At 33.8% G+C, this 14,641-nt stretch overlaps 1 protein-coding gene across 1 annotated transcript in view; it reads right to left on the bottom strand.

The window, feature by feature from the left end:
* The window catches only part of SLCO1B3 (solute carrier organic anion transporter family member 1B3), a 109,999-nt gene that overhangs the window by 50,388 nt on the left and 44,970 nt on the right, over positions 1-14,641 (bottom strand). Inside the window, exons 3-7 of the mRNA XM_003906088.4 lie at positions 12,558-12,699; positions 9,197-9,329; positions 6,973-7,094; positions 5,238-5,384; positions 4,942-5,040 (exon numbers count right to left, since the gene is read on the bottom strand). Of these exons, the coding sequence (XP_003906137.3) occupies positions 4,942-5,040; positions 5,238-5,384; positions 6,973-7,094; positions 9,197-9,329; positions 12,558-12,699 (643 nt within the window). The remainder of the gene's footprint in view (positions 1-4,941; positions 5,041-5,237; positions 5,385-6,972; positions 7,095-9,196; positions 9,330-12,557; positions 12,700-14,641) is intronic.

Raw genomic sequence — 14,641 nt, 5'->3', positions numbered from 1 at the left:
CTTCTTCCACTGTTTGCTTTTGTTTCAGTGCCCACATTACAGAAGCTTCCATGTTGTAAAATATGTCAAAACAGTCTTGAATAATCAGAACGCCTCTGCCAGATTGTCTAATGTCAATTTGTTTCGGTCACTGCTTCTTCTACGTCTTCTTCCTCATCAGCTGACATTGGTTCAGAAGCTCTTCTCTCCATCAAGTTGTCTCCTGTTAATTCCTCTGATGTGCCTGTTACCTCTCGAATGTCTCTAAGATCCCTGTTTTGAAATTCTTCACTCCACATCTTTTTTTTTTTTGCCATATCCACAATCTCTTCATAATTTTCTTGAATAGTTATGAATTCCATGAAGCTATGCACAACATTTGGACAGTTTTCTCCAGTAGAAATTTGTTTCCTGTTTGACAACTTTTGTGGCTTTTTACGTAGCAATGATGGCAACTTCAGTGGTGTAATCCTTTCAGACTTTTATAATGTTCTCTCTGTTGGGGTTCTCTTCCACAGTATTTACAATCCTTTCTATAGGGTAACATGTGTAATGAGCCTTAAATGTCCTTAGGACCCCACATCTAGGGGGTGAATTAGAGACATTGCATTTGAGGTAAAGCAGACCACTTCAGCACCTTCAGTATTCAACTCATGAGGCTCTGGATGACCAAGAGCATTGCCAATTATCAAAAGGACTTTAAAAGGTAAACCCTTCCTGCCAAGGTACTTCCTGTCTTCAGGAACAAAGCATGGAAGGAAACTGTCATAACTTTTCAGAAAAAAAAAGTTATTATTGTTCAGGATTTCTTGTCGTACAACCAAAAGACTAACAACTGTTTTTCATCTTTCCCCTTCAAGGCTTAGGGATTAGCAGTTGTATAGGTAAGAACAGTTCTGATCATAAACCCCACTGCATTTGCGCAGAACAGCAGAGTTAGCCTATCCCTTCCTGCCTTAAATCCTGGTGCTCACTTATCTTCTTTATTAATAAGTGTACTTTGTGGCATTTTTTTTTTTTTGCCAGAATAGGGCACTTTCATCTGATTAAAAACCTGCTCAGGTAGATGTCCTTTCTCCTCAATGACTTTATTTATGCCATTTAGAACTTTTCCGTTACCTCCTAAGTGGTAGAAGTTGCTTCTCCTGTTATATTGACACTTTTTTGAGGCAAACCTCTTTTGAAAATTTTCAAATTATCCATTAGTGGCATGAAATGCTCCAACTTTAAATCATTCACTTTCCTTTTGCTTTAAGTTGTCATATAATGACTTCACTTTTTCTTGAATCATGTTTTGAGTCTACTGGTATGCCTTTCTGATAGCAATCTTGCATCTACATAAAAGTTGAATTTTCAATATGATATAAAAAGCTATTTCACTAAAAGGACGGGTTTTTGTGCCCAATGCTGTAGCTGCAGTGAGGCTTCATGTCGTTCCATTTTTCTGTGAGTGTGGGTTTTAGTTTTTGTTTTACAATGGTCCTTGTACTGGATACATTTATATTGAAACAGTGGCCAGCTGCAGAGCTCATTCTACAGCACATATTAAGCAATTCAACTTTGTCTTCTAATGTCATGACTTTTCTTTGCTTCTGGGAGCACTTCCAGCCTCACTAGTGGCACTTCATATGGCTCACACAGTGTTACTTAAGGTTGATGTTACAGCACTAAACAGGATGAAAAATACACAGAAAACACAAGGGTTCACTTTTTACCATGATTCATCATTTACTGGAGAGTGAGGAAAACTACTCACATGGAGATGATGAATGACACATGGCATTTTAAATAAATACTCTCAACACTTGAGCTTACTGCAATAGCAACAGGAGATGGTTAGACAATTTTTACAGCAATGAAGTAAGCACTACAGTTAATTTTATGCAGTTATGATTTAGTACTGCGACTGGGAATGGCATCGTCTAAGGTCTGTAAGAGATTCTCTGTGGAAAGTTTAACAAATTTTAACTTTTAATAATAGATCTGTGCATATTTTATTATAGTAAATTATAAAATCGTATTTACATATATTTTATGTATTCACACTATAACTAACTTTCTCTTAACTTTTTCTATATTTCTAAGCTGCGTAGTTTATCTGCAAGGTTTTTCATGTCGTCACAAATCTCAAAAAATGTTTCCAACACACTTATCGAAAAAACTATGTATAAGTGGACATGCACAATTCAAACCTGTGCTGTTCAAGGTTCCACTGTACTTTTAGGAGGTAGGGTTCATTTTAATTGTTCTTATCTCAATAAAATAAAAATGATAAAAATTAAGAAAGCGTACACACATGGAAACACACACACCATGGAAGTTTGTAGCACACTTAACTGATGCTGTTACTCTGATCAATAAGAAAAATCATTGACATGAAAAAATATTGACTTGGTTTAAAACTATTTAGAAATACATTATTTTCCAGTATGGACTGATCTGGTTTTAAAATTGATTTATGTGATCATATTGTTTCATAATCAACAACTCAGGCAGACTTCAGGAAATGACTAGTTAAATCAGTAACTCCATTATACATGCTAAGTGTTTATCACCTGTCAGAAATGTAATTTTGATGACTTTTTTTTTGGTTCTTTCACTGGTCTATATATAGGAACTAAAGGTCATAATTGAGCTAGATATGTTCTGCCAGTGTTTCCCGTGGCTCACACACAATCTTAAAAATTGGAAAATTCTACGTAAAAATGTTAGTTCCTGGATTCTCTGGAAAACCAATCAGAAAGCCTTATTAATGCTGGTCCCAAAATTCTGTATGAAAAGTATAGACCAGAGCTGGGGAGCACATGAGTTTTGGGGTGTTTGGGGAGAGTAGTGCACCAACAACAACTCTCCCCATTCTAACCATCACGCCCTAATTTCCTGTCCTTGATACTCTTTACTCATTTATGTTATGTCTTTGGCTACTGTAGGAATTAAAGTTTACCAAAGTATACTTTATCATAAGTTCCCTTCATGCTTCTCACGGAATAAGAGAAGACATGATAAAGTCTGAATGGTCAGGGGTAGAAGTTGAATCACTATGAATTCTAAAATGGTATGATTATTTTTGAATAGAGAGGCTACAAAACTACTATCCTAAAGACCTCCAACACTTATTTTGTACTCAGTGTTAAAAAGCAATGATTAAACTAGAGCAAATGAGTAAAAATAATGTACATAATGTATAGCTACACTAAGCCACATGTCTAACATGGAAGATATAAAACACATCATCAGGTACTTGCTTTTGTTTTATAATAGAAAACACTTTATGATTCGTTGGCCTACAATAATTGCTATTCCATCTTGGAATGAATCCTTTGGTCTCTTTGGAGTGATCTATTTAAGTCCTCAAGAAAATCATATTTGTTTATTCACAAACCCTGATGAGTTATTTTATGCTAACACAGACACAATTCTGTCATGTTCTCAAAGACCGGTGGGTAAGTATGCAAATATTTATAGATTGTTGTGAGAAGGGCTACAATAAAGGCATGCTCTTGATGATTAATAGGAGCACCGAATTTGAGACCAATGGAAATGATGAAGTAAGGGTTATATGAGAAAAGTCACATGTTGAAAGAGACTTTGAGAACTATGAAAATAAAAGAGAGCTGAGATCTGGCCACTGCACTCCAGCCTGGGCGACAGAGCGAGACTCCGTCTCAAAAAAAAAAAAAAAAAAAAAAAAAAAAGAAAGTTTTTTCAATTTTAAATAAAGGGAAGTGTGAGATTACAGGACATAGGAATTCAGTCCATCATCGAATTAAGGTACAGATATTCATCAAGAGGGAATATAGGAAACAAAGTGGGTTTGGAAATAAGACGATGAGACCAGTTTTTGACAGGTTGAGTTTTAGGCACTTATTTAAAAAAAAATCTAAGAAGAAAAAAATTCAACAGGTAGTAGAATTATCCATTAAAACAAATTATAGAAAAATATCCATTACAATTAGTAAATTACATAGAAATTGATTGTTTTATTAGCAGTAAAGCAGATTATAGTGGATGAGAAGTATATGGGAAGTGAAAAGGTGAGACACTTATGTTAGATTATATTTTTCTAGGTACCTGGCTTTGAAGACAAATTGAGAAACAGTTAATCAATTGGCAAGTTGTTTGGGGATATAAAAATGTATATGTGTACATAGATGGGATAGACTTGAGTGTGTTTGCTGAGGAAAAGACAGGGTGCAGATGTAGAAGAGGCAGAAAGAGGAAATCTAAACCCCAGTTGGATCTACTAATATTAGCTAAAGATAAATATTTTTTCATAAGTATGAGTAAAAAAAGATAAATATGGATATGGTGAAGGTATATTTGCAGGAAGGAGGGCCTGAGGTTGAGGCCGATCTTACAACATTGACTCTCACTCTTCTATGAGAGGAGAAATAAAGCATGCTCTGAGAGTGAAGACAAAATTCATAAATTTTATTTATGTGTCCACTCCTTCATTCATTTGTTCTATAAGCACTCATTAAATATTGCCATAGGCCAAGCCGTCAGTGAGAACCAGGAAAAATGATCACAACCAAAGTGCACTGTGGCCTCTTAAAACACCCCCGCCGTAAGTCAATGCAGCAGCCACAAGGAGGCTTTGGTAAAGCAAACATCAATATCTGAGTTCTACACATCAACATCCAAGTCACCATCAACTGAAAAATAAAATTTACTTGACTGGGTCAGTTTTGGGAAAGGGACATTTTAAGTTTGGTTATTTTGGATCAAGTAATCTAAAATAAATTTGTTAAAAATCTCTTTTTACACTTAGTTGTAAAAGCAAAGTATAAATAGGAGCTAAATTTCTTTTTTATTCTGATTATTAATACATTTATTTCCTACTTGTAACTTTTGAAAAATAGTAAACAAAGAACTATTGAAAGACTGAATTTAATTCTTTGGAAGAATGGAGTCCTGCACTTAAAAGACACTATCATGGTACCTTGTTTTGATAGTACTTACTCAGATCTACATATCCAATATCCACATACATTTTAGCAAACAGAGATCCCAGGATAAAGCCAATGACTGGACCAATCATTCCTATTGCATTCAAACTACCTGTAAGTATTACAAAACAATTTAATCAGATGCCACAAATACTTGGTTTTGATTTAACATGTTTTTTAAAGTAATATTACACAATACACTTCTGCAAATATTTTTCTAATAGGTAAAAGAAAAAACTAATGACGTTATTATTTCAAGGGTAGATCCAGGGAATGTAATCATGAAATTTAATATTTTCTGCACATTACCTAGATACAAGGAAGAATGTCCTTCTTTTGCAAAATCATCAATGTACGAAATCCCCAATGGTCCTATGGGGGTTTCCCCTATACCACGAAGCATATTACCCATGAAGACATACATCCACATGTGTGACCCAGATTCCTTCAGACAACCTATAGAGATAAGAAAGTGTTTTACTTTAAAAATTAATTTTAACATTCCTATTAGGACCTTAACCACTTTAAACCCTTCATTTTTCCTTTTTTTTTGTTTGTTTGTTTCTTTCCTAATTACAAGTGATTCATATTTACTTTACAAAGTTTGAAAATAAAGGGCACAAAGAAAACAAGTAAAAATTGTTTATAATTACACGACACACAGAAGATCATTGCAAATGTTATTCTAGATCTTCTACAATTTTAGTGCACAAAATATGCATAATATTCATTATGTACATTATGTACTTAAAAATCCAGGTTATTTTTAAGGTGCATACACAGTTATCACTATATTGTCACAATTTCCCCATGTTGTTAAGAGTTCTTCTATATTAAAATTTTAATTACTGCATAATAGTGTGTTTAATAATAGTTTGCTAATTTGTTTAAACAATCTCTTGTTGTTACAAAATATTTTTATTTTTATTCTCTTAAACATGGATGTCATGGCTGTGATTATGAAATGTCCTTGTGAACATTTCTGATTATTTCCTTAAGATTAATCAAGAAAGAGCTGGGCGCAGTGGCTCACTCCTGTAATCCCAGCACTTTGGGAGGCCAAGGCAGGCAGATCACGAGGTCAGAAGATCGAGACCATCCTAGCTAACACGGTGAAACCCGGTCTCTACTAAGAAATACAAAAAATTAGCCGGGTATGGTGGCAGGCACCTGTAGTCCCAGCTACTCAGGAGGTTGAGGCAGCAGAATGGCTTGACCCCGGGAGGCGGAGCTTGCAGTGAGCTGAGATTGTGCCACTGCACTCCAGCCTGGGCAACAGAGCAAGACTCCATCTCAAAAAAAAAAAAAAAAAAAAAAAAAAAAATCAAGGAAGTAGGCAAGTATATTTTTGTTCTTTAATATATATTGAAAATTAATCTCCAGAAAGACTTTCCAATTTATACTCTCTCAGCAATACATAAAACTTGAAATCATTTTTTTCCTCCACTTCATTTATTTTTATTAAATTTTGGGGTTATCATTATAATGATATTATTGTGTCATAATAGTTACAAAGTCTTCAAACGCTATAACATTTTGCATTTCTATAAAGAGAAGTTTTATTATTCACATATTTCTGCCACTTTCTGCTTTTTTATTTTAAATGTGTATGTTTTTTTGCAAATTTCCTACTAAATTTGTTCTTTATTCTTATCTACTTCTAAATGCCCTTGATATATAATAATCCATTTGGACACTAGGAGAGTTGTTCCAGGACAACTCATATGTACAGAAATTTATGCAGACGTAAGTCCTCTCGTTGGCCCCGTGGAAACGGCCTATTTAAGTCAGACCTCCACATGGGTGGGTTTCTCCTTGTGATTGGTTGGACAGAAGCTGCATATAAGTGAACAGGTGCAGTTCAAACCTGTGTTGTTCAAGAATCGACTGCATATATTAACAGTATGATTTTGCCTGTATGTGAGGGATAAATGTTCTTCCTATTTGTTCTTAAATCAGTTCTGCTAAAGAATATCACAAACTTTATAGATGTGATTAAATCTATCAATCTAGAATTTGTTTTACTGTCACTATTAATTCTTACCTTTTTCTACTATCTCAGGTGATGTTCTGTTGAATGATAAGGTTTGATTAATCAAACAGGTTGATAAACTTGATGTTGAATTTTCTGATGGATTAATATGGGTTTCTTTAGAATACCTGTAACTATAAGAGCAATATTAGATTGAACATTTTGCTTGTCTACTGAATATTTTCAGTTTTCCCAGAAATACAGAGACATTTTCCCCTTTATTTGAACCACTGTCTTCTCCAAATTACCAGAATCTTGTTTGTCAACTTCTCAGCATGTATTTCAGAACAGGTGATGAGAAAGGGGGTGAAATGAGAGTGTCCACTGAGAAAGATACTTCAATACACTGTGAACAAAGTGGGTTATCACCTTGCTATTACCCTAAGAGTGCTCATATTCTGGTCAAGATATGAAATATCCTGGTTTCACCTGTTGTTGTTGTTGTTTTTTTTAATCTGTTAACTATGTCTATTTATCCCTTTGAGTTATCATCAAAGATGGTCAATCTGTCAGATTTTCTTTCATGTACACACACACACACACACACACGCACACACTAGTGCTTGACTTTTCAAAACTCAATAAAAACAAATTTTTAATTCATTTCAACTTTATGAGGAAAAGCTTAGTAAGAACAACAGAGATGGAGCTGGATTAGGGATGGATGTTGATGCTCAAAAATACTAAGTGCTCTGTGAGCCCTAAGGGCACCATATAGTGTGCCAGGCATTTTGCTCAACTTCAAAGAACAAGAAATAAAACACACAGTGTTTGGAAATGTCACACTCTCTAAGATAAATGTATATGATCAAAGATATAGTAAGTTTAATATACAAGGTCCTGAGTTGCCACACACCCACCAAAAAGAAATAATCAGCTTTTCTTGGAGGTGGGGTGTAGATCAAAGAAAACCTCACAATGTGAAGGATAGATGAAATGAATATTGAAGATGTATAGAATTCTAATTGGTAGACAAAGGAAGAAAAGTATTCAAGTCTGTAGAAATAACAGATGCAAAGATATGACATATTATGGCACACTAAGAACTGTAAGCCTAAAATGTGATCCTCAAATATGGGGAGCAATGGAAGATGAAGCTGGGGTAGCTGCATTTAAGGCATATTCTCCATAAAAATCATGAAGAACAAGATATTAAGAAGATTAGAGGGGATTGTGGGACACTGATATTATGGTGTCAGAAGCAAAGGAAAAAGATGGTCATGATGAAGAAGCCACAAAAATAGGAAAATGAATCAAGATTGTGGAATATGATGTGTATTAGAGCAGTATCATTAAGAAGAAAGTTCTTATAAAGGCCAAATATAGGGGGAAAAAGCAGAATTAATATGGTGACCAAAAGGCATGATTGCTGGCATTAAGTAATTGATGTCTCTAACAAACCACTCATTGTCTCTCAGTATCCTTTCTTCTCTCCTTCCATAGTAACAGAAGTTGGGTTTTTTTTTTTAGCTGGAAATAGGGAAGCCTGGAATAAAGTATATTTTTTCCAACATCTATATATTAAATCTATGTGTAAAATGTAACTGAATTCTGGTAAACGTGAAATCAGTGAAAGTGTTTTGCTTCTGAAAATGCTCCTGGGCCTCAGCCCATGTGCACTCTTTGTTCTTGTTCCTCTCTTCTTCTATCCTGTTGCCTGGAAATACACTGCTACATTTTGTAACAGGAGGACAGGGCCATGCAAGGCATAGCACTATGATGAAAAATAGAATCACATCATCCTTGGACTAGCTACATTACAAAATGTAAAATATAAGCTTCTATCTTATTTAAGTTATTGCTATTTTCAGTTTTCTCATATGAGCTTCTTACTCTAACCATAACTACAAGTTACCTTAGAAAGAGCAGCTTCATTGAAATGCTGGTGGGAAAACGTATACAAGCAGTGGGTGAAGTTGTGAAGTCTTACTGAGTATAATCAAAATCTTACAGGCAAAACATAAAATACATACGTTATACTAAAATTGGTAAATAACTTATTTCATATAAAACTGTATATCTTATATAATATTATTCTTATTTAAAAGTTTATAAAAGCCATGATGAATAAAGCAATACATGAACTATTATATAGGAAATATACTCCATTTCTCTACGCATACATGCGGGTAATCCTCTCAAAAGGTAACTGCCTACTTAAAAGTATAAAAATAAAATTCTACTGCTAAGTTACAAGTAGCTGATAATAAATGGCTCAGAGCTGTTTAGCACTTACTATCCCATGAAGAAATGTGGTAAAGCTGTCAAAATACTTCCAGTTCCCATAATGAGACAACCAATTCCGATTAACTTTGGTCTGTGTAGTTTAGATCCAAAGTAACTTACAAATACAATCACAAGCAAATTTCCTAGAAAAAGAACAGAATTAAGTTGATATGACAGCGTAATTTTGTATCTAGTAGAACTGAATGCCCCAAAGGAATGCAAATATGCCCAAGACATCGTACCTTCCCTCAAAGACCATGAAATTTAATTGTGAAGGTAAACTCTCCTACATTAAACCACTCATTGGAAAGTTGTATAGGATTAATAAGTAGAATAGGTTTTATATGCAAAGAAAGCACTCAGGTAATTTGGCTATATGAGAGAAGCAACGTTTTTTTGAAAATGTGGAGTTTACTGGATTGCATTGGAATGGAAAACTGTCTTCCTAATCTGAGGGAAAGATCATCATTCATGCATATTTTAAACTTATTCCAGGCATTCTTTAAATTTATACTATGCACCTACCACAGTGCTCAGAGTGAGAAATAGAATAAATCATGGTACTTGTTCTCTAGAAACACACCAGTAATAATACAAAACAGATGGATAGATGTGCTGTTAGATTATGGAAATAGGGAGCTTAAATTAATTAGGGGCTTTGTGAAAGTTTCCTGGAGGAGACATTATTTGAGATTTAATGTTGAGTATAAATTATTTAGATTAAAATGTGGAAGAGCCATCAGAGCAGACCAATTCAGATTTATCTATAGCCTTATATATAACAATGAACAGACAATAATCAAGAATTATTGAACATTGATGGAAAATAGTTTCATGAAAGAAAGCACCAGAATGGACCAGCAGATAAAGCAACACAAGAATAAATACTGAAACAAAATTAAACTAAAAAGAATAGAAACATTTTTTTAAAAAAATCTTGTTAGTGTATTTAGAGGTACAATGGCATCTTGCAGCCACAGAATCAGAACTGGCAGACTAAAAATAATAAGCACAATAAAGTGTTGTTATAAATTTAAAATAGAATTTAAAATTTACAAATTAGAACTTGATATAATAAGATGACATCACACATCAGAGAAGATTGATGAAACATAAAGAAAAGAGGTAGAAATTTAAAGAAAAAAAATTTTAAAGAAAAATATCCAGAAAATATATTATTTATCTCATATATGTTTCAGAAGAAAAGAAAGAATAAAAACAGAAAGAAACAAATAGGAAACAGAAAATAAAGTTTTTGTGTTAGAGGAAGACATAAGCTTTCAGATGAAAGTTCCTACATTTGTCCAGCAGAAGTAATGTAGAAAGACAGAGTCTCAGATACATGCTGGTAAATTTTTGGATATTTAAAGATAAAAAGGAGATGCATATCAGTGCATGAAAATTACAGTGGTAATAATTTCTTATATGCCACATTGAATGTTGTAAAACAGTAGATTAATATTTTTAATGTTTTGAGAAAAAAATCATTTGGAAATTTTAATTACTGACTCAGACAAATTATCAATTAAATATAATACTAAAATAAAAGCATATTTCAACAAGCAAGGGCTTAGAAAATACGCCATGCTTTCAATTCTTCCTAAAAAAAAATAACTACGGTCATCCCTCAGTGTCAATGGGTTATTTGTTCCAGGATGCTCTGTAGACACCAAGATTTGTGAATCCTCAAGTCCTTTAAGTAAAAAGCTGTAGTATTGCCTGGACATGGAGGCTCATGTCTGTAATCCCAGCACTCTGAAAGGCTGAGGCTGGCAAAATACTTGAGGCTAGGAGTTAGAGATCAGCCTGGCCAAATGGTGAAAACCCATCTCCACTTAAAAACATGAAAATTAGCCGGATGTGGTGGCACACGCCTCTAATCCCAGCTACTTGGGAGGCTGAGGTAGGAGAATCGCTTAAACCCAGGAGATGGAGGTTGTTGTGAGCTGACATCAGGGCACTGCACTCCAGCCTGGGTGACAGAGGGAGACTCTGCCTCAAAAAACAAAAACAAACAAACAAAAGATACAGTATTGCATATAACCTATCAACATCCTCCTGTATGCTTTATATCATCTCTAGATAACTTCTAATACTTTTAATACAATGTAAATACTATGCAAATAGTTGCTATTCTATGTTGGTTTTATTTGTATCATTTTTATTAATATATGGCCATTTTTTAGTTTTATATTTTTTGAATATGACTTGCATCCACAGGTGCAGAACTTGTGGATACAGAGGGTCATCTATACATGGAGGTATACTCCAGAAAGAGTAAAGATGAGATTTGAAGTCACAGGATTCAAAAAACAGAGGTAAGCAAAGAAACTAAACTGATAATGATGTTCGAATAATTGCTGTTAAATAGCTGTAAAGTTTAACAAAAATGCTAAGGATTAATTTTATGATAAAAATAGACATACAGTGAACTAAACTTTAAAACTAATAACATTCCAATTCTAAAATTCTAGATGATTTCATTGAGCTTGGGAGGTGAAAAAGTAAAGGATATGTAGAGTGTCATATCTTTGAATGACAAACATTCTGAATTCATATAAAGAGATAAATCTTCCTTTGACAATTACATTTTAGTCATTAGTTAAGCATTGTGTAAATACAGTTAAAATAGAAACAGAAATTGTAGGAAATATATGCAGTCTATATAATAGACAATTTGGTGGTCCCTCCACATAATTAGAAAGTGAAAAGAAAAAGGGAAAATCAGCAGAGGCTATGAGCTAGCAGTGGGTAAAAGAAGAAAAAAAACCTATTTTCAATAATTATATAAAACCTCACTATTGTTGGAGAAATCCAAATTAAAATGATGACATCAAAGCAATATCTTCAACGTTAAAAAAAAAAAAAAAAAAAAGACTTTAAACCCCCAATGTTGTACACAGTTAAACACTAGAACCTAGCGTAGGTTGCTCCTATGCAGCCTCTCCACTTAAAACCAGAAGAATTATAGTCCTCCCTCAACCTTTCTTCACACTGGGGCACCTTGAGACAAGGGAGATAAAGCTTCCGAAAAAGTTAATTTGCAAGCCATGAGTTTGTGTAGGATCAGAGTTTTTCAACACCCTCACTATAGACATTTTGAGAGGGATAGTTATTTGTTGGTAAGTCTGTCTTACGCATTGCATAGTGTTTAGCAGCATCCCTGACCTCTACCCCTAGGTACCAGTAGCATCCTCCCTGCCCCAGCCCATTTATGGCAACAAAAATGTCCTAACATATTGCCAAATTGCCCATGAGAGACAAATTTACACCTAGTTCAGACCCAGTGGTATAAAGCATGCATAAACAGTTTGTTTTTTAACTTACGCAAGTATGGTTATCAAAATACAAAAAAAAAAAAAAAAAGTTACCAATTTCAAAACTTCCATCAATTAAACCAGCAAGAGAAGAAGATATGTCAAATCTCCTTTCTATTTGAGTGATGGACATTTTCATAATGATTCCACCTAGTGCTCTAGCAATATAGCTGAATGACAGGGCTGCCAAGAACATCTAAAAACAGTAGAAGAAAAAAGGAAAATTGGTTAATCAAAGAACTATATGATGTTTATAGGTACATGGAATTAAAACAGTTTTTCTTCTTTACTTGAAAACATTATTTTTATCATAAAAAGCATACCCATTTTTCCCTATACAAGTTGAAACTTCTCAGCCTTATAATATTATCAGTACACTACTAAAGCGTGATTTTCTAACTTGGTTACAGCATTTGATTGTTAGAGGAGTGTAGTTAAGGTTGCTATTTTTAAACTAATTTCATTAACTGATTTATAGGAAACTAGACACTGTTCTCAGATGGCCATGATGGTGAGCTATTCTTTTTTTTTTAATTTTATTTTTTATTATTGCTGCTATAAGAAATACAACTTATTTTTGTACATTGACCATGTAACTAGTAAAATTTCTTAATTTGCTTATTCTAAGTTGTTTTTCTGAACATTATTTAGATAGTCTTTGTGAACAATCATGTCCCTTATTAAAAATGATACTTTTATTTTTTTCTTTCCAATTCTTAATGATGTTTTTACTCTTACCTCATTGAATGACCTGTGATTTCTAGTAAATATTTACTAGAAGTGATGATAAAAGGCATCATTGTATCATTCCCATAGTCTGATTATTGAGGTCTAATAAATATACTTACAGGAAAGTGTATACATCATAAAGTGGACAGCTTGATTGATTTTCACAAACTAAACATATCCATCCAATAAACTTAACATGATTAGCAGCTAAGAAGCCCATATTTTGCAAGATTAACCAATCTCTTGACTTTTAATAGCATAGATTAGTTTTACCTGTTTTTACATTTTTATAAATGGAAACAGACACTGTATACTCTTCTGTGACTGAGGTTTTTTGCTTTGCCATTCATATGTTTAGAGTATATCAATATTATTTAAAAGATAAATTCTTTTCTGTTTCTAGTTTGCCAAGAGATTTTATTGTTATTATTAAAGTAGGTAGTGACTTTTGCGAAATTATTTTATTCTGTCTCAGCAAACTATCGCAAGAACAGAAAACCAAACACCACATGTTCTCACTCATAGGTGGGAACTGAACAATGAGATCACTTGGACTAGGAAGGAACATCACACACGGGGTCTATTATGGGGAAGGGGAGGGGAGAGATTGCATTGGGAGTTATACCTGATGTAAATGTGAGTTGATGGGTGCTGGCGAGTTGATGGGTTCAGCAGCACAGCAACATGGCACAGAGTGTACATGGTCAACAAACCTGCACGTTATGCACATGTACCCTAGAACTTAAAGTATAATAATAATAATAATAAAAGAAATTGAACTTACCATTAAAAATAAATCCCTACAAGGACCCTAGGACTAGATATCTTCATGAGTGAATTATATGAAATGTTCAAGAAGTAAATTATGTCAATCCCACAACACTATTTCTGGTAATAAGAAAAGAATAATTATTTCCCAATTCATTTTAGGAGGCCAGTATCACCTTGATACCCATACCCAATGAAGACATTATAGGAAAATAAAATTACCAAGGAATTTTTCTGAAAAGCATAGGGGCAAAAAAAAATTGATTGGCTAAATAAAATATAAGCCAATCAAATTCAGTGATATTTAGCAGGGGGGAAAGATAATACATTGCGACCAAGACAGACCTATTCTATGAATTAAAGGCTGTTTCGGCAATCAGAATAAACCTGATGTATCACATTAACAGAAAAATAAGGAGAAGAATCATATAAACATTTTGATAGACAGAGCTATTCTTTATTTCCATGTGAATAGCATTGGCTAACTGGGAGGGGAACGGCAGTACATTCGCAAAGGTAGCACTTCCAGAAGCCAGCTGAAAAATAGAACTTTGTGGAGGCAAAGAGGCATTTTATGACCAACACAAGTGACTGTATCAGTGTGAGATGTAATGGTTGTAGATGTTTTAATTTCTAATATC

The sequence above is a fragment of the Papio anubis genome, chromosome 9, assembly GCF_008728515.1.
Source record: "Papio anubis isolate 15944 chromosome 9, Panubis1.0, whole genome shotgun sequence".
NCBI lineage: Eukaryota > Metazoa > Chordata > Mammalia > Primates > Cercopithecidae > Papio > Papio anubis.
Note: the sequence above shows the minus strand (reverse complement) of the source record. Positions and strands in the feature narration are given on the sequence as shown.